Source organism: Volvox carteri (genome assembly GCF_000143455.1).
Source record: "Volvox carteri f. nagariensis unplaced genomic scaffold VOLCAscaffold_63, whole genome shotgun sequence".
NCBI lineage: Eukaryota > Viridiplantae > Chlorophyta > Chlorophyceae > Chlamydomonadales > Volvocaceae > Volvox > Volvox carteri.
Window position 1 is genome coordinate 509,230 of NW_003307606.1, and position 23,301 is coordinate 532,530.

Sequence of the window (23,301 nt, forward strand, 5' to 3'; positions counted from 1 at the left end):
TTATGCTTATGGTATTGCAGTCTCAAGCCCAGGTGCATGCCATGAGGGTTCGTCGTTTTACTTGTGACCCATATCAGCGTGTTCGCACTTCGTAGCCCGCTTGGAAACACGGGCAGAAGAAGACAGTAGCAGGTAGGGGTGGCTTTCGTTCTTAACAGGTTTTCCTTCCGGAGACCTTTCCTTGCAACTCCGTGTTGTTGCGGAATTGAAGCTCGCCATGAAGACAGGATAGCAAATTGTTCGTGAACGGTTGGAAGCTGACAATAAAATCTTGTTGATGCGTTGTTTATGCGTCTTGGCAACAATGTTCGGGCAGCCTCCGCCGCTGACAACCAAGCTTTGGAGTCTGGATATACGGCAACGGTGACTGCAGAACTGAATAGAGTAGTTACAGTGGACCCCGAACGGCTCATGTGCAACGCCCTAACGAGCGCGACCCGCACACACAGTGACCAGACTACTGCACCCCATCTGTCTCGCGTCCATCTGTCTCGCGATGCCCGTGGAGCGCACGTCAGCCGCTGCCGGTATTACTTCGTCCCACAAGTTTGTAGTCATGGGGTGCCGACGTACCATGACTTACTCGCAACAAAGCCTAGGCTTCAGCTGCCTGCATTAGCCAGGGGATGGCAGAGCGGGTAGACACCACAACTGCCGGATGTCATGTACTAGCGGTGTTGGGTGGTTCAATGACTCTGCAATGTGGACCGTGACAGAACGGGCATTGTGCTATGTACTTTAGCTTCGCAGATACCGTGGCAAGGTGAGCTGATATCAGGTAAACAGCGCACCTGAAAGCAAGGCTGCCGGTAACCTGGCAAGGTGTCCTGTAAGCAGGTGTCTCAGTCCTTTCGCCCGAAGTGAACATCAGCTCTGCACCCCCACAAGCACACCTGCGTTTGCCTGCTGGCCGAAAGCGGAGGAGCAGTTCCGGGTAGCTCCGCTCCCGAACCCAGGTGTCGTAGCAATGCCAGGACTCTCATCGCCAAAGGCAGCTGGGCTTCAGGCCTGCCCGTTTCTTGAGAGTCCTTGGCGCCACTGCCACTGGACTCATGGCCACGAGGGCCGTCAGGGGTCCTTGCTCGCCCGAGAGGCCGCAGTGCTGTGCTCTGGCCGGAGCAGGTCGTGGACTTCCTTAGCCCACCTCCTATCCCGCTCTTCTTGCCACAGAGCACGGTAATGTTCGGGTCTAATGAACTCGGTGTCAATCTGCGCGCCGGAGATAGGGCCCTCAGAATGGTGCGTTGCGGTCTATCGCGGTCGGAAGCCCTGCTTGCCAGCTAAAACAATTTGACCTAGTACTTACATACATCCCCGCTGCAGCTGCAATCAACACAAATCCGAAAATCGCTGAACGCCGCTCCCATTTCCCAAGGCTAGCCCAGGCTTCTTTTAGGCCCATACTGTATAGTGGTATCAAATGGCAAAATAAACGCAGTTCATTCAGTTACAATGGCACGCTTTGCTCGTACACCTGCAGGTTGCATCAGCCGTACTTGCACTTGAAACGTCGAGCTATATAAAACCAGTCTGTGTTATTCTAAGAAGTTCGTCAACCCGCCTTTCATTTCAGCATACTTATCTGTTATAGTTCCCGCTCAAGTCATAGGGCTTCTCTTGATAAGTGAACTTAAAATAATAGCACACAATCCTAGTGCCACTTAAAACAATCGCCATGGGCGACGCAATGGAGAATCTCCGTAGTAAGTACTACCTGTATTTTCATTCCGCGTCGTGTATAAGGTTTTTAGGAGGCCCTGGTTCTCCTCCCTGCCCTTCCGCGGGAATACCTGTCAGGCGTTTGCGCACTGGCCTTTCTCATTGTACACTATGGACCACTGGGCCAAAAAGCATCTAAGGCAAGTCTGTGCCCATTTTTCGAATTGTCACAGCCACCAACTCCATTCGGCTGGAGAGGGCGCGCCATGAAGCGGTGGACCGTGAGCGGTCAGCGCAAGCACAATCACCGTAAGTATTTAAAAATGCAGGATATACTTACGTCCTGTCATTGTCAATGTTAGCTGCAACTCGGTACAGCGGAACAAACGCCGAATGTTCATGGCGTGCGCTCCATCTGTTCAACGCTGCGAGTAGTCTTCATGCATTTGCTGGGGTCGTGTTGTGGCATCCAATAGAAGCAATTGATTAACCTACCTACCCGCTAACCTTAACGCAGTTACTTGGCTCAAGTGTCGACGTACCGTACGCGCACCCGTGCACTGGACCACACAAAGCTCATGCAAGACCCCAAGATGCAGGACTGGGCAGCCATCCCAGGGGTCCGTCGATACCTTCCAACAAATGTACCAGACGGCGGGCCGCACATCAACGTGAACGTCATACGGTGCGTTTCCATAGGGCCTTGCAACGCTTGGGGTGATGGTCATGGATTTACCCCTGACTGTAGTTATGTGTCTCAACCATGCATCCTCAGCACCGGCCATGCCACTTGCGTGCATTAACGCTTGCACTTGGGCCTGCAACAAATACATTGAGTTTTCGAATAATTGGTACTCGCGTTCGTCGTTTCCATTGCGGTGCATGCTCGTTCGCACGTAGTGACAGACAACCTCCCTCAATTCCCCACGCCAGGTACAAGCGTGATGCTGACTATCTGAGCACAACGCCGTACGATGGTGGCCCAAAGTATAACGACGAGGTTTGCATCAACAACTGGGTTCAGGAGCGGCGGGACAAGAACTACAAGTCAGGTAGAGCCATTAATGATGATGCTGATACTTGCTGACCACCTGAACCTCTCATCTGAGCGGCACGGGCTGCCGAATATACTTCAATCCCGCCGAATCCTTCAATCCTGCGGAACGAGGGTTAAATTTTCACGGCGAGTATGACCTTTTCCAGAGCAACAATTCATTCCTGATACTGCTGTCCCCATGCTGGTAACCCCCATGCTTCTAGGCACCCTATAGGCGCTCAATCCTCCCACCCGCTTGATCTCATTTCACGGCCCCCTTTCCTTCTGCTTGGGGGCCTTCCAGGGTTCCATCCAAAGGAGCTCCGCCGCGGGGGTCGCTTCGCCACGGAGTACAGTACTCGGTACTTGCCCAGCTCCCAGGAGTTTGTGGACCGGGTGACGTCGACCTACAACGCGTCGTCCCGGTTCCAAGGGCTCTCACGCATCGGGCCCACTGGGATCGCTGACCCGGTATTCCCCAAGAAGGCGTATGAGACAAGCGGCGAGCACGTGTTTTACGTGAAGGATGGGTTTGGTGTCAGCCCGCACCAGGATCACACGACGGAAACCAAAAGGTGCGCCTTGGACGTTATATGATGGCATGATAACGATTAATACAAATAGTTAGGAAGCTGACTTGAAAAAAGTGAGTTGGAGCTCGCAATAAGATCTGTTCAGTCAATTCAGATTATGACACGCCTCCACAGAAGCGTGCGCTCGCTTCATAGGCACAATCCCAAGGTTTCCATTCTGGGGCCACTGGGTTCACGTGGCAAAAAATGTTAGGTATTGCTGCCCATCCCTGCCCACCGGGAAATAGTTGGGGGGACTGCGGTGGTTTGTCAGACCGATTCCGATTTAAGGTGTTGCCCAAGCCGCTGGGTGCCCTTATCAGTTTCCGTCGATAATACGTTTTCGTGCTGCATTCAACGGCGGCGCTCGGCTGTGCAGGGGGAGCTTCTGGGTGGGTACTGCGGCACCTGCGGAGCACGACACCGTCACGCACAGCACGATGCGACGGGAAACGTTGGAGTTCCAGCGGAGATGCAAATCTGAAGGTAGGAAACGAACAATGGAGTCAACCTATGAAAGAGCCGGCTGCCGACCAAATAGGCCAGCGGAAGTTCATTACATGCTTGGACGGCCCAGCAAAGTCCCCCAACCAGGCTGCGAGGCTGCGCGGGCTGCCGAGGTTGTGATGCCTTCCTGTCATAGATTTGCAACTCCTGGCTAGTTCCCGATATTTACGCACACCCTCACCGCGTGAGGCGACTTTGTCTTCTAACCTCCCGATGTCGTACCATTGCTGCCGTACTGCAGACCCGCGATCTCAAGTACTCAGCCGCAATAAGCCGTTGCCGTTTGAGGATGAGGGGACGCTTAAGGTTCGGGAGGGCCTCAAAGCAACGAACACCTTTGAACGGCAATGGAAAACGATTTACCAGTCGGACCACATTGACTACAGCCGACGACCAGCGACAGTCAGCTAAGGATTGAGTTACGGACAACTAGCACGAGAATGGGAGCACATAAGTTCGGACAATGAGGGGTGGCAATGCATGGGTCAGGACGTGTAGTATCCCGGAGGGCATATCACGGGATCTGCATCCGCCGATCGGTACAATTATTATGTCACGACTTTTTCAGAAAAGAACCGAACGGTGGATGCAGATCCAGTGATATGCCCAGGATAGTACAGGACGCTGGTGGCCGGGGCCATGAAAAGGCTCTTTTGGGTACTGTTTGACCTTGCGCTTGACGGCTGATCACTCGCTGTCTGACACTGGCCTAACAGTACTACGCTTTTCCGCGTGATAGTCAGCAACTGTCTAACAACGGAAATCACGAACTCGACTCGAGGGCGGGGCCTTCATTTCTGTATTTGCGAATCGTCTCGGCAAATGACTGCTTGGCGATGGTGAGGTTGTAGTATTTCATTGGCAGGAGTTGGCTTCGAGGTTAGGTAGCTGTCACGGGGGCAGGCAGGCGCGTATGTGGCCAGATGGGCTCCGTAGGCCTTTGTACGTATGCATGGTTGTCATTTCGTAAAATCCAGTTTTTCATTACGTGCCGTATCTTGATGGTATTGATTCGTTGTTATTGGGACTATTGATAGCAGGAACCTTGGCAGTACGATTACATTGCAGGATGTGCAGACAGGTGATTTGCGCTGCAGGGGTCTGAATGAGCGAGTGGAGTGAGACGCAACCGGATTCGCGCCAGCGCGTATTGCACGCGCGAATGAATTGAAAAACATTGCCTATAAGGTAGTGACAAATGGATATGGCCCCGGCGCAATACACTAAGGCGCGACATCGAGCATTCACGTGTTGATGTGGATGTGTATGTGTGTTACATGGTCGTGGGGATGCGTACCCCGTACCTGCAAACCGCCCAATACGAGCCAAGGACTCAAGGGCTGCCAGATCGTCTATAAGCACCATCCCACCTCGCACTTCAGGTAAAGCAAGTGATAAAGGAGATTAATGACCAAAGGGAACGATAGAGTTGCAGTGGGACCATATACGTTCCAGCATCCTCGCTAGACGTTCAGGTTCCCACTTCATAGTAGCCTTCATATGCTCAAAGCGTGGGAAATCCATATCATCTGATTTCGCCGTACACCGGACAATCCAGCAAGACGTGCTTCTCATCTTCAATGTGGCTATCAGTGCCGCAGCAGTGGCATACCTGCTCCTCCCTAGGTACATAAAGCCGTCTATCGCGCGCACTGCTTGCCGCCAATGCCCAACAGCAAAGCCGGAGGAGGCGCTGACCTGGCAGCTCTCACAATTTGCCCCATGAACGATACCAGGAGCTGCACCGCTCGATCCTCACATCCGGGCCGAACAACTTAAGCGTATCCAATTTTTTACTCAGGCGAACATAGCTGCCATAGCTGTGTTGTACAACTGGTGGCGGCATGCACGAAACGGCAGTTCTGACACTAAAACCCACACTAAACCCAGATGTCGCGCACCCTACTCAACAGCCAGCCTGAGCTCACTACACGATGCTTGAACGGCATTCCTTGTGTCGCTGTCACTCGCAAAAACGAGGCGTTCACATTTCGACGCAGTTGACCGCATCCCAAAATCACCACAGAACATGCCCACGAATTTGAGCAGCTCCGCCATGCGCTCATCAGCATAGAGGAGGATGGACACTCGCTCATTGCCAACCTTCGGTGCATCCTCCGGCCGCGCCCTGGTGTAAACACCCTCATGCATATCGATGGCGTCCGCAAGCGTTATTGAAAAGGCCTAACAGCTCAGTTGACAAGCGGACAGCCTTGTTTTACACCCTGTTTTGACTCAAATTTGCCCCAAATGCTCATCAAGACGAGCATTGTAACCTTGTCGTACTCCCGCATCAGCAGCTGCAGCTGCAGCTCCTTTCAATCCCTCTCTCCTGCAAACGAAGCCACATTACCTTCTGCGGCACCTTATCAAACGCCTCAAAGTCAATTTGCACAACATTTGACGGCTGCTGTCCAGGTTGGCTATGCATAGCAGTACGGTACTGCTTGACAAAGAGATGATGAGTAGCACCAAACCCTCTTCTGAAACCCGCTTGGCCTCGGTGCCTAAGCGCCTCCAACCGCTATTCTCCGGTAGTACTCGGCATGCTGGGGTCACCCTTCTTGTAAGTTGGGGTGAGGATGGAGGTCGTAAACCACCGTGGGAAGTCCCCAGTCACCCTGATGTGTTCCAGAAGCACGTGCAGCTCCGGGGCAAGTGGTGTAGAATGCAACGATGTTGCCCTTGGGATGTTGGGGTTATTATGAGCGTAACCCAATCCGCACATCGCTATATTTCCTTTATGCTAGTCGCCGATGCAGGCCTGGGCAGGCTGTATTGATACGCAGTGGCGGGCTGGTTTGACACATGGGCGCATGTTACGACTGTTTTCCTTCTTGGAGGTATAAGCACTGGATGGGGCTGCCCTTTTCAGGAGCCGCAGCCGTCATGTGGCCAACACATGCTAAGGTTTTCATTCCTCGTTTAGCACGTCGTAAGCTAATGCAGTTTCGTTTATGTTGCTGGCTCTGGAGGCAAACAGAGCACGAAGAGGCAAGTACCATGTCCCCGGGGCAGCGGTTTTGCCGCTGTTGTGGTACTAATAGCCGAATCGAGGATGAAAAACACGTGTTATTTGAATGCCCAGCTTATAATGATATTCGTGCTGAAGAGGGATTCGATCATCAACAGAGTATGTTGGAGGCCATGCAATGGGAACCCGCACGTCTGGCGAGGATGTTGGAACGTATGTGGGCTCACCGAAACTCAATTACCCCCTTTGGACGCTAGTCTGGGCTGATGTGCGGTGTTTCCTTTTCTCCGTGGCTTTTAGGCGTTGTAGTATTGCCCTTGGGCCTTCGGCTCGTATGGGTAGTTTTACAGGTATGGGGTCACGCACCCCCAACCATGTAACACACACACACATGGGCGCGTGCGTGTGCATCGCGATTCACCGACTCTGTTGGCGATTGCCCTGTTTGTTTTGTTGTGACTCAGGTTTTTCCTCGGGTTGTATCCCGGCACTGTAGCGTGCTAATGTGTTTGCTGTCTCCAGCGCATCCAACGTGTAGGGGCGCTTGATTTGTAGGAGTGAAGGCGACTCGGAAATCCGCAGGAACAGGAGATACAAGCTCCCCATGTGAACGGAGTTACGGAAATAGTGTATGAAACTCGATTTGAGATTCCGTGTGACCCTCCATCGTCTAACTGTGACCCTGCACGCGCCAACTGCATTTGCATTTCACAGTCACACCGCGCAGTAGTTACGCGCCTCAGCCAGATGCGCGTATTGCTAAGCTTCACTTAGCCTCAGGATATACAGATTTTGAAGGCCGGTTTTGCCAATAACAACGGTTAAGGCCCTAACTGCCATCATTGTCCAGCATTTCATCCTCCTCGCCTCTGCCCGCGACCTGAACCCCGTTCAGAGCCTGCGTCTGCAGTTCCATCTCCGCCTCACGCACCGTCCGTAGCATCTGCCCCATGACGCCACCTTCCTCCCTGCCTCCACCGTGCGTCAGCCGTAAGCCCTCCAGGGCCCGGCTTCCCGCTCTCAGAGCCCTTCGTGGCCGGCCCAGCAGCATCTCCAGCTTAGCCAACATCGCGTAATGTAAAGAAAGGTTGGGCCAGGCGGGGTGCGGGTAGCACAGCTCGTATTGTGGCCCCAATGCCTGAGCCGTTTGCAGCGCAATCCTCCACGGGTGCCCAGCAGAGCTGACAGACACACCGATGTCCCAGGCGCCGCCGCTGGCGCTCCCCCAGTCGATGGCCGCCTTAAGAAGCTGCGCCCGTAGCCGCAGCCGCAATACATGATTGGCTGCCAGCGATAATGACACGTTGGAGCCTGCCGCATTATGCGCAAGACTGGGTTGTCTGTTCTGATGCCCGTGGTGCAGCCCCAGCTTGTATGCCCCGTCCAGAAGGCCGAGTGCCCGCTGCAACATACTGACAGCCTGCGGGTGGTTGCAACACAGGAGCAGGCAGCGCACCAAGCATGGTGACGTGGCATCTCAAGCCTGCGAGTAAGGCCCTGTCGTTCGTCACCCCCACCATACCCTTCAACGCACGCTAGGAACCTTCCAATGCATGAGTGCGCTACACCTCGTGCACCCACATCTCACCTCTTCTGCTTCGTTGCTTCTGAGAGCCATGTCCGCCTGGTGGGACAGCTGAAGCGCCGTCACGCAGCGCCGCACAAGGCCCACCACCACAGCGGCCTGCGGGGCTGTCCCAGGCTGCGGCATGGCGGGCTCCCCTCCAGAAGCATGGAGGGGACATCCTGTGCAGCTACTGGGAACTCCTTCATCCCCCAGACTCGCTTCTAACTCCAGCCCAGTCCCTGTCCCTTTTCCGTCTTGGCCTTTGGTCAGCACCGCTGGTCCTGCCCCCGCAGCCCGCACCAGGTCCGCTAGCCATGGGCCCCAGGCCAGCAGCTCAATGCGAGGTGTGGAGGGCCCTGGCACGCTGGGCAACATCAATCTTGGTGGCTGCAGGCGCGGCCTGGCGCTCGCATTCGTAGCCCAGGTCTCGACCTCGCCATCGCCATCCACCACCGTTTCCGCCAGTGCGTACTGCGGCCCCGAGCCCATCCCGTTGACAGGTTTTGCAGCGCCCGGGTACACGTCACCTCGCTGCCCCTCCGGCACACGACTCGAGGGCCCGGCGCCGTATCTGCCCTTGCTGACGTCCTCCTCCTGTCGCTGCTCCCCTTCCTCCTCCTCCTCCTCCTCCTCGTGCTGCTCCTCCTGTTCGGGCTCAATCGGCCGCTGGGGCACCAGCCGCGCCAGGAGGCCCCCGGGGAGCTGCAGCGCAGAGTTGCTTTCACCTTCGGCAAGGGTTCCGCAGGGCATATCCACTCGGGTGAGCTCACCGTCCCGTGGGTCGGTCAGCCAGGGCGGCTGGTCGCTTGGCGGTGCAAAGTACAGATGCAACTGTGCGTTAGTCCCCACGTCCAGCGTCAGCAGCGGCGGCAGCCGTACCATACGGAGAATGCTGTTGCGCCCATCACCACCACGCCTTGCACCGCTGTCCTCGCTGCTGCCGCTGGTGCTACCAGCGGCCCCTTGCGCAGCAGCCGCGGTTGTGCCGCAGTCCACCTCCATCGGCTGATCGGACGCTGTTGCTTCCGAGCCCTCGGGAGGAGGTACCGGCGGTGAAAGTGCCGGCGGCATGACTTCAGTTGCAGCAGCAGCAGCAGGCGGCAGGCCCCCATTCCTGCCCGCGTTGATGTCAAAGAAATAGGAGTCCGCCAATGTCTCTCGGCGCTCCTGGCGTGTGGCCGCCAACTCAATGTAGGCAATGGTTATCTCGTCCCCGGGTGCCAGCTGACGCAGGGCTCTGCAGGCAGGAGGACCAGCAGGCATGGCCGTGGCGCAGGTGCTGGGCCTGCACTGTTGCATGGACAGCTAGCTCTTGAGCTCTTGACTCCCAAAGGCACCGTCCAGGAAGCCCAACATGAAGGCACCTAGGAATCGAGAGGCACCGGCGGTATCAGAGGTGCAAGCAGGCCCTGCCCAGCGCCCAGCAAACCCACCTTCAGCGTCCCATCCCTTCGGGCTTCTGATCATGCTTGCGTGCTCACCTTAGCTCCAGTGTGCTACCGTGAAAGGTCTGCACGGTGCTGGGACTGCAGCTGTGGTTGACGAGCGCGCCCGTGGGGTACAGGGCCACCCCAAGAGGCCGCAGCTCCTCGTCGCACACCGTGTGGCAGTTGCATGACAGCAGGGACAGGAGCTGTGCAACCGTCCGAAAGCCAGGCCACGTGCCCTGCTGGGGCCCCCGGCTGCCTGCTGCTGCATCGGCGCCGGGGACAACCGCGTCCCCGACACCGTCGCTGTCCTGCACTGGACAGGGTCCATCCGGTGTGCCGTACATGTACTGCCTGCGCGCCAAGACGCAAGAGTCTTTAACAGGCACGTGAGCTTCGTGTTCATGCAAGCACACGGACGTCTTCCAGAGGCCTGGGAGGAGGATCTTGGTGCTATACCGACATATAAGTAGTTTACTTGCAGTTGCAACGCAGCCACCCACCGAGCCACCCACCAGGTCACGACGGCCATTTGCGCGTATAGCTGCTTCCGGCGGTCATCTAGTTCGTCCCAGTGGTGCTCCAAACGCCACAGGCCCTCGTGGTCCGAGTCCAATGGAGGCTGATGGTGGTCATGGAGGCAAGCGGCAGGACCCTGCGGGGTTTGCCGCTGCTCAGGAGTTTGCTGGCGCTGCTGCTGCTGCTGCTGCGGGTGCTGCTGTGGCTGCTGCTGCTGCTGCTCAAACATCTGGAAGGTCCCAAAGGCAAAAAGGGTTGCAACTGGAAGGCCTCATGCGACAGTGCTGATCCAGGAACGGCCGTTGAGGGCTATGGCTGTCGCGTTCCGTCGCAAACCCAGCTCACAGTTTAGACCTTCAGTCGTAAAGGATCAATCAAGCTGCAAAGGTCCATCCCCTGCTTGCCTGCCACCTGCCAAAGCAATGAGCGGCCGAATCGCTTCCTCCATCATTGCTCGAACATACACCTTCTCCTACGGATGTACTGTTAGCTAGCCTTTGCACCGCATAGCCGTCACCACCAAGCAAACCCGCGCGCCATCCTCTGTCCTTTGAACTAGTTCTACACAGGTACGGTACTTCTGACGCGGTTCCCGACGTGTTTGCCCTCCCGTCATTGCGCCACTGACCCGCCGTGTTGCATGATGAAAGTGCGTTAAAAACACCAAGGCAGTCGGACGTTAATGCCCCCACACCTTGCGCGGCGCCAGAGCAGGCGAGCGGCCAGGCGGACCGTCGGTGGCGGCACGCGCGGAGCACACCGCACCAGGGCCTCGCATTCCATCTTGTAGCCAGCCACCCATGCTAAGCGCTGATGCTCCTTGCAGCAGTATCGGGCCAGCTTGGAGCGGGTGCATCGCAGCGGCCGCTCGCAGGGCCGGAAGCAAAAATCGCAGAAACCTGGCGTCCGCTCATCTGAAAGGACTGATACGTAAGGATCCTGCTGCAGGACAACGGCGCCTGGGTTGAACCACCGTGTTGCGACAAGGTGGCGGCCTTTGCCGGGAAGTAATCGGACAGCAAAGCCCTTGTGCAGTTCGGCATCGCTGAATATAGTACCGGAACTTGTTTGGCATTGATACATGGCATATATCACTTATGTGAGCAAGTCCTGATTTCACCATACGGTACAGGAGATGGAAAAAAGATTAACCCGCAAGCTCCTGGGCCATTCCTCTGTCAGCTCTCAAAGTAAGTCGTGAGCTAATTCTATCCACCACCACCAAAACATATTGCGCACAGCCTTACACATTTTTGTGAGAAGCATTTCCTTGCCACACAACTGTCATACAACTGTCAGTTGTTAAGGAAATTTAAACCTTTTTCACAAATTATCTAAGTTCATGACACGTGTATTGGAATCCACATTATTCCCTTACTGAATTCCCTTAATCAACACGTAACTAGATTTCCCATGCTCGCCAAGTCGCTTTTCCCTGTTGGTGGTGCCCCGCGACCGACAAGGCGCTGAGACGAGCCAGCCAAAGTACGTGTCGTGCAATGCATATGCTGTTCCATATGATGCACAGGCTACGCCTGCAGTCGGGTACTCGCGCATATATGGTTATAGCAGCATGGGAGCGAACTGCGGGCCCAATGAAGATGAAGGCTGCATTTTTGGTAGAAACTCCGCGATGCACCTAACGTGTCACACCTTCTTGGAGGATTGGAAGAACCTTGTTGCTCTCATTCGTGGGAGGTGCTAGCGAAAGCCCCCCTCGTTGCTGCTGTGCACGCGGAGGGCGTGTGCACGCGGAGGGCGTGTGCACGCGGAGGACGCAAACATACATGTGCGTGTTTATTACATTGGTGTTTTCCATTACTTATGCTCCTCAAGCATGCTGTCTTGCCCGAGTGGTTAAGGGGGTGGACTTGAAATCCACTGGGTTCTCCCGCGCAGGTTCGAATCCTGTAGACAGCGCTTTTGATACTTAACCGGCTATGGGTGTCATGTGGATACACTTTCTTGCAGACAAATCATCGTTCATGCTCTGTCTGCCTGGCCTGCCGTGTCACAAACGTACAGCGATAATACTATGGCCCCATAACAAGTTGGTGGCTTCTTCGCGAGGACTTCATAGTAGATTTCGTCAGTGTACAGGTCAATAATTCTCTTTCCACTCTGTCGTCCCTTGCTTATAGGTGTTCCCTTGGTAATCATTCGGTTAATTAGACCTGACCGCCTCATAATCTCCTCTTGGTTTCCTCGTCGTTGCATCTGTTCGGGGTGATCGTTCTTCAACCGGTGATTCATAGGGTTTGGAGCTCATGCCCCCAGGCACCGCTGCCTACGGAATCAGCTTCTCCTCGGATGGCAAGTCTCGTAACTCGCACGTATATCCATGGGCGCAAGGTAAGTTGGGGCTTGCTGAGTTGTACTTCTTCACTTCTGAAGGTGTTCCCTTGGAGGGTTTCGTGTTTGCCTGCACTCTGCGGTTTGGTCTTCACCTTTGTTCACCATGGTTTCAGCAGGTGGGGTGCATTGCGGCGTTTCGCGGTCAGAGCCTTTCCTTGGTTGCGGTCTTCCATTTTTACTTATGTTAACGTCCTCCCTGACAAGTAGGGTCTCAGCTTCTTGGAGCTGGTGACAAGGGTGCAGAGGGGCGCATGCAGTCATTACAGGCCTGTGTGCTGGGCAGAGAGAAGTTGAACCCCGACACCTACCCACGAGGCAGTTATCCGCCCAAGCGAGGTTTGTTCGACACCATTTCCCTCTCAGAGCGATAGGATAATAGTTTTCCCTCTGAATTTATATGATAACTATCTATTTCGGTCAGTCCTCGGCTGGCCTTCGGGCCCCAGGCTCGAATGGGGTAATACACATTCCCCGTTTCTTACAGTACTTTATAAAATTGACATGCGCTTTGTACAGGGATTTGTTAGTTTTCGACCTGCATCGGTGTTATCTTTGGAATTGGCTGGAAAGACTGAAAATGTGTGTGTCGTACTTGTCGTACGGTGGTAAAAGGCCAATTGGTGTATGCGTTTCAGTGGTGGGCCGCAACTCGCCCGGTCGCCCCCACTCCCATACGAAGACCACCTCTATATTGGAACATAGCCCTGAAGATGGCATTAATTCTTTTGCACATCGGACTCCCACCCAACTCCAGGTGCTGCATATGGCACGTCCTTGCTGCTGCCACGCTGATCCTCAAACGGCTTTGACAACTCGTAGCGCGCCCGTACCACTGCCTTCGTGAAAAACCCGGTTATATGTTCGTAAGAAAGGCACATTAATGCTGCGAGCTAGTGCTTTTTCCTGTCACTTGCTGCGATAGCGGACACTTCACGCATGGGCAGTGGGCATTACATGGCATCGTTACAAAATTGGGCTTCTCTGAAAACCCAGCGACACCACCCTACCTATGAGGCAACTGCAATACAGTACAATATATATTTCGAAAATTCTTCAGACGTGCATTACATGTGTCACTGCCCTTCTAGGCCTTTTCCAATCCGCTTGGCCAGGGTGCTCAAGAACTTGGCCGCCTGCCAAAGCATCCCTATGGCGGACGTCCCCGCTTTCGCCGCCCCCGCCTCACGCTCCGTAGGCTCCGGTACACTCTGCAGCGATGCAGTGCTAACACCCCCCAACCCTTCCACAGGCTGATACTCTTCTGCACGTATCTGCTCAGGCTTTTCCGGCCCCATCACCGCAGCTCCCAAAAACCGATTGCCAGCCTCCGCCTCATCCTCCGTCGATAGTGCAGCCTCATCATAAGACGGCCCTGCAGAAACTGTCAGACGCTGCCCCTGTGAGCTGATAATACCTTGTTCGCCGCTCGTTTCTGTCGAAGAGCTATCGTCCCCAACGAACGTTGGTGCGTCCTGGGTACCAGTGGAGGGCAACGACTCCTCCAGAACCGGCGAGGCGCCCGACATGCCGTCGTCAGGAAGGGCGTCGAGTACAGCAGAGGCGTTACCATCCATCGGCAGTGACAGGTCGCTCAGCTCCGGGCCGACTCCGGCTGACGGGTCATCAGTCTGGGCCGATTCTTGGGCAGCCACGGCGTCGAGCGGCGCCATCGCAGCTGTATTCATGACGTTTGCCTCCACACTGAGGTCTATAACACTCTCCACTTGCTTCACCGCGACCTGTCGTCCATTGCCCTGAGCTTCCTGATCAATCGCTGATACCTCCGGACTAGCTAGCACAGCCACAGCCGCCTTCCTTCGCCGGCGCGCCTTTCGTTTGCCTCCACTTCGGGTCCAATTAGGGGTGTCGATTTCGGCATCCACGGCTGCACTTGTAGCAGCGACAGGCACGGCGACAGAGGGAAGCCCCATCGGATGACTCGGGATCTGGACCGGTATGTTGGCCTTGACGGCTTGTAGCTTCTGTTGCGCATCGCTGCCATAGGTCGGACGCTGGCAATTGCCGACCGCGTCGCCCATTAGCCCGCCTGCTGGCATGCGCTGATTGCTATCTCCGCCTCTGCAGTCGCTGCTGGAGAAGGTAGCGCCGCCGCTTTCACCCTCATCAAAGCTCACATTAAGGCGAATATTGATTCCATTCGCTGCAATCGTCCGCGGCGCAGACACGGAGATGTCTTGGTCACCATCCGCCGCATCAGCTTCCTTCGACGGAAGTTCGGAAATGGGAGATAGGTTCGCAGCGACTAGCCAAGAAGCAGCAGCGACCTGATCGGCCGCATCTGCCTGCATGTCGGCAGCAACAGCGGCTGTCTCCGCCAGCACGTCCCCAGTGATGGTCCGCAAGCCTGCCACACCCAAATCCCTCGCTTCCGCATTCGAACAAGCAGCGCGCGCCGTAATCCCCACCTCCAGCTCCAGCAGCGTGACAGATTCCGCCTTCAACTCGGCAGCAACAGAGGCCTCGACTTGCGATGTCACAGCGGCGATTGCCGTCGCAGACGGCAGTGGTTGCGTCGCAGCAGCCGGTGGACTCTCCATCTTATCAGCGGCTGCTCTTCCTGCTAACACTTCCAGCGCCTCCGCCTCGGACGGCGCAACTGCGGCCACCTGAACGGGCTGTACTACGTCATTGGCGGCCAACCGCTGTACGTCAGCTGTTGCCGCCTCGCTATCGTCACCATGCACCTCCACCGCCTGCGAGCCCGCACGACGTGCAATAGTCGAAATTAGCTCTTGTTTCGAGCTTGCTGCGAGCGCCGCGACCTCATCACTCTTCCGACCGTTAACTTCCATCTTCAGGTGCGTCACGGTGCTTGCCCCTGTCTCAAGGCCCACGCCCGCGTCCTCGTTCTCGGCCCTCTCCCCCTCTTCTGTGCTTATCTCCGCCCCCAGATAATGATGGGGGCTGTTGACACACTCGTCAATTTCGCCGTCTGCAACCTCGGCTTCCCCTGCCTGCCTTGGCACTTGCTCAGCAGCGGCGGTAGTAGTGGTGGATTCAACCTCCCGGCGGCGGGGGCGGGTAGTCCCACCCTCCTGCTGCAACTCCTCCTCCGCCTGCACGTGCTGGGCAGCATCACCCAACTCCGCGACTTTGCCGTCGTCGCGATGGGCCGTGGCCGCCGCCGGAGGCGTGTTCCGTCAGGCCGCAGCGACCGCGGGCTGTGGCTTAACAGCCGCCGGGGCCACCGCAGGCACATGGCCGTTCTCCTGGGCCGCGTCGACGTGGGCACCCTTGAAAAGCTCGTCCAGCACCTCGGACAAAGTCGGGTGGGCGTGCACGTTGAACTTGATGTCCTGCAGACGACACATTGCCGAACATGACCATGTATAATTAAGGTCTGCAAGCGGCGGCGCTGGACGCTCCATTGAGGAAAAGCTCTGGTGAAGAAGTGCCATCATGCTTTTCATCGGTAATCTTCACCGCTCTTCCGGCAGGCCTAAGAACAGCCAAGCAAGCAAGACATGAATCTAATATATCTAATATCGCTCTAATATCGCCAGCTACTGATCGACCCATCGTTAAAATAGCTCTTCCTTATCACCAACTTTCCCACGCACTTCACTTTTGATGAAGTAGCTAGAAAAGCGGAAGCGGACGGCGAACCCATCGGCGTCCATTTCAAAGCGTGGCCCCCACACCCTTTACAAACGGCCACACTGTCGGGAGCCAGCCAGTTTCTCTGCACCCAGCCCTCCTCCCGCACCTGCACGCGCTGGCCGGTGGCGATGGCGTTGGAGGCCTCGTGGATAAGGTCCGCGGCATGCAGGCCGATAATGTGCACACCTAGGATCTCGCCCGTGTCCTTGCGGTACAGCATCTTGGCCATACCGTCGCCCTCCTTCTCGGCCAGGGCCTATCGAAAGGAGGGAATCGTATGCAATATCAGGAAAAGTAAATGCCGACGCCCAAGGGTGGATGGACAGCGAGGACCAAAGGACGGACACCAGCAAGGGGAGGTACGAAAGTAACCGAACTGAACTGTGCGCGGGAGGGAGGTTGACACCGTCCATTATCCCGATGGCCCATCAACAACTCTGTGTAGGATAGGTCCGCAAACCCATCAGCATGCAGCCCACATGGCGACGAAAAGAACGCCAGAAGGGTGTGAACCGTTTAACTGCGTGAACATCTCCACACCTTGCTGTTGCCCTTGAAGGAGGTCTTGGAGATGCCCAGCTTGAAGCCCTGCTCCTTGGCCATCTCCTCGGCCTTCTCCTGTGGTGACCGACATATTGAACGACAGCAGCAGTGCAGCAGTGAGATGTTGACCGGAGCCAGGAACACACTGCCTTGGAGCACAATCTCCTATTACCGTTCAATCATAACGTGTATCTTGCTCCTTACGACGCACTTAACACAGTTCCCAGCCTCCCACTCAACCAGTACCACCCACCTGGGTCACACCCACGAAAGACACCTCGGGGTGGGTGAAGCAGGCGGCCGGGACGGACAGGTGGTTGAGCACGTGGGGCCGGCTGCAGATGTTCTCAATCGCACTGATGCCTTGTGCGCTGGCGGCGTGGGCCAACATGTACTTGCCGTTGGCGTCTCCGATGCAGTAGACGTGCGGCACCACATTGCCCGTGGTGTCCAGAACCTGCATTAAACATGCACACACGGAATGGGGCCGTAATTCTCAGGAGAAATGTTCCCCACCTAAATGTAGCATTAGGTCAGAAATGCATACTTCTACATTCTGAAGTCGGAAGTCGGATGGGGTGAACGGGTTAGGGTGCCCCTCTAGCAGGGGAGAGCAGGGAACTGCCTCGGGAAAGGGGGCCGCTGGTGAAGCTATACCACCCTGTAACAACATACATACTTCTGTGCATTTCATAAGATGACTATTTCGGACAGCCCGCGGCCCCCTGGCCCATGGGCTCCCTCAGAGCTCGTATGAGCTCACTACACCCAACGCAAGTGAAGGTGCCACACACACACACACACACACACACATACACACACATACACACACATTCTCCCTTGTTTCTTGAGAACCGCGGAGCGCGCACCAAGCTACCGGGTGATCACTACGATACACGGGGGCGGGACCTAGCCCCGAACAGCGCGTAACCTAGCCACCACGATGGCGTCGACTCCAAAATGCAACATGCATGAAACTGCTTTCCCCCGACCCACCTGCATCTTCTCGTTGACCGGCACGAAGCCACGGCGATCCGTGGCGACGCTGATCGCGCCCAGGTTGAGGCCGTTGGTGTAGGGGGCCCGGCCCGTAGCCACCAGGCACGCGTCCACCTCGATCTCGTCCACCTTCTCCTTGGTCTTAAAGTCCGTCAGCTCAATAACCACCGGCTTCACACCTGCGAGCGGTCAAGCGGTCGAGCGGACGGGTCGGGCAGACGGGGTGCAATGCAAGAGCGGCAGGACGGCGTTTAACAAACTCGTTACAGATTTATTGCTCATTCCAAGCGACAACGCCGGAGGAGTCTTAACCAAACCAGCGGGCAAAACATGAAACGAGGCATGCCCGAGCAGGTGCAGCACGCAAGTGTCTGTGGCTCTGCTACCTCAGGTGAGGGCCTTACCCGGTACGCCCGGGGTGACCTTGCTTGCAATCACACCGGTGTGGTAGTCGATGGGGCGGCCCTGAATCAACAACCGCTGAGCCAGGCGAGCGATCTCCCGGTCGAATCCTGGCATCAGGTTGTCCACTGCCTGAGGAGTGAAAAGGGGGGGTCAGGTGGAGTCAAGGTGGGTGGAAACTAAAGGCGCTGATGAGAGCTGAGGGGGAAAAGGCGCACCGCCAAGGAACGGGGCCTGGGCAGTTGTGGCAATGCACAACAGTGATGTGTATAGTGGAGAAAGACGAACGGGATGCCATCTTGGTTCGTCGATATTTGCGAAAAGGAAGTGCAAGGCATGGATTGCTTAGCCCGATCCAGGGATCTGAAGGATTCCGTTGCACGTACCTTACCGTACTGCGGAACGGGGGGGTATTGTCACAACATCTCGGCTGCCCTTGCGGGACATGCACCGTAGCGGTGCGTGCGACGCGGTGTGCCCGGCCTCACCTCAATGAAGGTGACCTCAGTGCCCAAGGCGGTGTACACGTCGGAGAACTCCAGACCGATGTAGCCAGAGCCGATAATGGCAATCCAGTTGGGCAGCCACTCAAGCTTGAGTGCATGGTCGGACGTGAACACAGTCTTGCCATCAATGGGGATGCCTGCGCAGCGGGGCGGGGCGGAAGGTGGGAGGTCAGATCAACCCTAAAATGCACCGGCAATACCCAGTAAGGAAGCAAGACGAGTCCCCCAGAGCCCGAAGCCCCTAACCACAACTCTCCGACGGGACCCGCACCACACAAAGTGGCCCACGCGCTCCTCCGCCGGGATAACAAAAGGGGCTGAGCGCACCGAACGTGTGCCAGCACGCAGGCACCCAGAGCTAGCAGTGACTCCGAAAGGTCTATCTACACGCGTCCGCAGGTCCACAACCCTTTCCAGCCCGGGGGAAGTGCTGGTGGGTCGAGGCTGTGACTCTGCTGCGCAGCAGACAGCTGCTGACGGGACAGCACAGCAACGGTAACCAACCGCCTAATCGTACACGTACACGCCTTATCGCCCCCGTATGAACCGGGTACTCACATCAGGATCTTGGCATCTTCGCCGTGTCCCTCCGCCCTCACATTATACATACACATCCAATTTACAGCAACACAGAGTTGGCTCACAGGCAGATTCACGCACGCACCTGGCGGAACGAACGGCACGGAGCCCGTGGCGATGATGATGTCCCGGGCAGTGACCTCGCCGCCCACGTCCACGCGGCCCGGCAGGCCGTAACGCACGCGCTGGTTGCCCACAAACTTGGCCTGGCCGATCAGGATGTCCTGGACAGGGAGCATCAGGGAACGCGGGACCGGGGGTGGTATCGGAATGACAGTGCAGCCGCGAACACGCAGGATGCACTGTACGGGGGATTCGAGATAGCGCCATCAAAACCCTCAGCACCGCATTTGTAGGCTGCGACACGGCAGGATATGCAAAGCTGGGGCGCGGCCATATGCAACGTGTCTCGCGAGACCCTACCTCTCGCCTCAAATGTGATGCTCCAAGCATGCTGGGCTACTCAGCAAAAACGTTTGCTGTCCTTCCCTACGAGCTGATCGCCCCGCGAAACGATTCTTATCGCTAAACTCGTTAGGTCGTGCCATCATCCAGTGCGAGCATCGTGGAGATAATACTGGATGTGTCTCACCACCACGCCTCGTCGCAATCCAACTCTTTTCCATATCCTTATACCCAAACGCCCGCCATCAGACCCCGCCATAAGACCATGACCACCCTTGCAGAGGCCCCTTCACCCCCTCTTTCTCCAACCCCTCCACTTACCACGCCCAGAGCCTCCAGGCTGCGGCGCAAGTTACCCTGGATAGTGGTGGCAAGGTCCTTTGCGTGGTTGGCGATGCCCTGACGATCGAACGACACAGCGCCAACCTGCAGGGAGATGGGGCAGCAACGACAGGAGCAATAGCGGGGCTCACCCTGACAAGATCCTCCTCAACTCCGCACTCTGATGCCAATTCCAAGTTTGCTTCCAGCTGCGACCGGGCATTCCGCTGCTCGAAGCACTGCTCTTCCCTCGGGCCCAGCCTCACAGCGGAACATGCCAATGCACGGCCTGGAGTTCATTTCTTACCTCCCGACATGCCCGCACCCCATGGCTCCCACCTGGACACCCATGGCCGCCAAGTGCGCTTTGTCGCGCATCTCACGGACTCGGCCCGAGGCCGCCAGCAGAGCCTTGGAGGGCACACAGCCACGGTTGACGCAGGTGCCTCCGATGTCATGTCCCTCGATCACTGCCACCTTGAGGCCCTGTGGGGGCACAGGGCAGAGGACGGGAGACCTGAGCAGGACCGAGGGTGAACCGGAAACCCTCTGCCCGCTGCATGCTGGCCATCCGGCTAATACGCAACGCACGAACCCAGGAAAAACAGGGTGAGGCAGCATAAGCGCAAATGGGGGAAAGCGTCATAATAAGAGTCTTGGGGCATTCCTGGCGTTTAGCTTTAAAAATACGCAAATGCGCCACAACCAGCATCCAAGTAGCTCGTTTGGTTGAATTTGTGATTTAGTCAACACAGAGGAGCTGCAGGCGGGTTCTCCCAGAATGCAAGAATGTTGCGGAAGCGTTACAACGCTCAGCCGCTAGTATTTGGCGAGGGTAATGGTGCCTGAACCCCTTGATACATAACCAAAATGTTTTTGACTTGTACTTACACACTCCACAGCATGCAGAGCCGCGCCATGGCCACCAACACCGCAGCCAATGATAACAAGATCGTAGTCGAACTTGTCCCCCGAAGCGGCCTGTGCTACGACAGCCGACCGGGTCTGGCGAGGTGCACGGGATGACACAAGCCTGCAGCGTAATTCCACACCCTAATCGGGCGTTAGCTTTTGGCCGCCGGCTTAGCATGGAGCTGACGCGTCTGCACTTTTCTTTACCTCACCTGCGAATGCCTGACAGCATAGGAACACAGTTATGAATAGCATCTGAAGATGCGGCTCCAGTGCGCTTTGCGCTGACAGACTGGGCGGGGCGAACCAGCGCAGCAGGTCCGCAAGTCGTCTGCTTGGCGCTAAGCACCAAACGCTGCTGAGCGGCAACCATGCTTGCAGCCATCCTGAAGACTCGGCGTTAGATCCTGAACAGGATGGTAAATGCTGTCGTTATAACGCCCACAGGGATTTGATCGCTGGACGACGAGCTTGCCGTACACACGAGCCTTAGGGTCCCAAGACTTAAAATTTCACAAGTCAATAATCAATTTGATTGCATCATAAAGATATTTTATGTAACGTGATAAACTGTGTGCAAATTTCACTCCTTGTAAACTTAGACACTGAGAATGGATGCACATTGCAGCGCGGTGCACTGTGGAGGACGGAGGACATCGCGCCGGAAAGAACGCACCTTATGAATGATCCCGCATTTCCGGCGCCCTGCAAAGGCTTGCCGGGAAAGGGGAAACATACTGGCTTTAATACGACGCGTGTTCCGTAGCTTCAATTGAGTTGCATATTGATGTGGGGGCTTTTCCTACATCCTAATGGAACATAAAGCTCTAGCCACATCTTTGCATCCTTGTAAGCTGGACCCTCCTGCCTGACACAATGTTATTCGTGCAAACTGTGGGGGCGTATGCGTTGTACTCTCAACCGCGGACGATACCTCGCAGTAACGACGTGCCGATAAGCGGTCTTGTGCCAGGCATCGCCACTGTTCAATGAAGTTGACACGTTTCCAGGATTGACACGACATGCGAAAACCCTAAGCGCCCAGTCATCAGCACGCAGGTAGGGATCCACCCCCCTGGCGATGAGGATAACGTCCACGGGCGCCACAGAGCGGTACAATTAGACCCGGGCTCTCGTTTCCCCAATTGCAAACCGCACCGCATCACTCTGTCCTGACACATTCGATGCTCTATTAAGGAGACCCACCATCAGTCCGCATGCTAAAAAGTTGCTTTCCGCTGCGTGCATGTTGGCACGTGGCGTCCTTATCTGCTGGCCAACCACAGCAGCTTGCCAGGGGCTTCCGGTCCTGGTTCTAACTTCTAACCAAGTGGTCTGAGTGGATATGTGGCGAGTCAGACAGCGGTAGCTGCTAGGTAGGCCGGGTTGCTGTTACAATTACTGGTTTCACGAGGTATCACGAGCCGCTTGCTATCCTGGATATGAAGTTCAACAACTCCGAAGACTGTCCTCTTAGGGATATCGAGCACGGGGCCTTTGCCCCCAGTTTCCGCCCGCTGTTTGCACCATTGCTGCCGTGCGCCGCCGCTTTGGAGACGCTCCCCTTGTGTGCCCGGATATAATACTAAATGGAGGAAGTGGCAAAATTAAGGTCGCGGGGTCCTAGATGCAAGCGGGCTGTGAGGGAGCCGCTGTGGTCAGGCGGCCGCGAGGAACGCTGCACTGAGCACAGATGACCGGATGGGAGGACAGATGGGGGAGACGGCAAGTCCCAGGCAGGGCGGAACAAATTATAGGCAGGTGTCTCGATACAAGACGGCCTTGCTGCATCTATGCCGGGCCACTGAAGTGCGCTCTAATCCATGTGCCGGCTCTGCAGTATGGATTCACCGGCCACATGTACGGAGGTAGAAGGATGCCATCGCAACCTTCGCTGGCATAGTGCTAGCGGACACGGGCGCCATTACAGTCCACGGCAAGTATTGCTACCGCAACACAGCACGGCCGTTCACATCCTCGCCGTTAAGGCTAGGAGGGCTTGTTCAACCAGCTCAAAACTCAAGTTTCGGAAGGTAGCTTCGGCACAAATTCAGGACGGAATGAGGTGATGTAACGTGCAAGTTAGGCTTCCAGAGGGAGCTCCATGTTCCTCTCTGCTGCTCCGAGCGATGCCCTATGAGCCCTCATGCGCCCGACGATACCCTTTTAACACCTCAGTGGCCCGTTCCAGATCCTAAGCTTACACCAGCAGTCCAGCTCAACTGTGGTTACAAATGTGGTTATAGGGGCACTGCTCGCACTCGATTTATCTACCCGCTCGCTGCCGATGCTCGCCGTACAGCTATGGTTAGGAGATGGTGTCAAACTCATTACCGAGATGAGTCAATTAATCAAAAAGACATGACCAGTCTATGTTTAATTGTCAGTCACTGTAAG

At 56.1% G+C, this 23,301-nt stretch overlaps 3 protein-coding genes across 3 annotated transcripts; 1 reads left to right on the plus strand and 2 right to left on the minus strand.

Annotated features, from left to right (window-relative positions):
- Window positions 1-1,675: 1,675 nt before the first annotated feature.
- On the plus strand, window positions 1,676-5,063 carry VOLCADRAFT_107340 (uncharacterized protein; the record flags this gene model as incomplete). The annotated part of the gene is made up of 7 exons (XM_002956599.1): window positions 1,676-1,703; window positions 1,893-1,968; window positions 2,177-2,344; window positions 2,593-2,711; window positions 3,000-3,270; window positions 3,647-3,753; window positions 4,016-5,063. The coding sequence occupies 7 exons, from the start codon at window positions 1,676-1,678 to the stop codon at window positions 4,183-4,185; spliced, it is 939 nt and encodes a 312-aa protein (XP_002956645.1). The 3' UTR covers window positions 4,186-5,063.
- A 4,383-nt stretch (window positions 5,064-9,446) lies between these two features.
- SMYD2 (SET and zf-MYND domain-containing protein) lies at window positions 9,447-11,344 on the minus strand (the record flags this gene model as incomplete). Its single annotated transcript, XM_002956646.1, has 4 exons — window positions 9,447-9,552; window positions 9,797-9,981; window positions 10,242-10,340; window positions 10,940-11,344. Coding segments are annotated over 4 exons (795 nt in total), but the record flags the coding sequence as incomplete, so codon positions are not given.
- Window positions 11,345-15,777: 4,433 nt separating this feature from the next.
- dld2 (dihydrolipoamide dehydrogenase plastid precursor) lies at window positions 15,778-21,316 on the minus strand (the record flags this gene model as incomplete). The annotated part of the gene is made up of 12 exons (XM_002956647.1): window positions 21,117-21,316; window positions 20,884-21,025; window positions 20,332-20,478; window positions 19,993-20,097; window positions 19,352-19,490; window positions 18,670-18,824; window positions 18,184-18,313; window positions 17,777-17,958; window positions 17,034-17,237; window positions 16,778-16,855; window positions 16,344-16,493; window positions 15,778-15,933 (listed from the first exon to the last, which is right to left on the minus strand). Exons 1-12 carry the CDS (start codon window positions 21,287-21,289, stop codon window positions 15,778-15,780), a joined length of 1,761 nt encoding a protein of 586 aa, XP_002956693.1. The 5' UTR covers window positions 21,290-21,316.
- Between the last annotated feature and the right edge of the window lie 1,985 nt (window positions 21,317-23,301).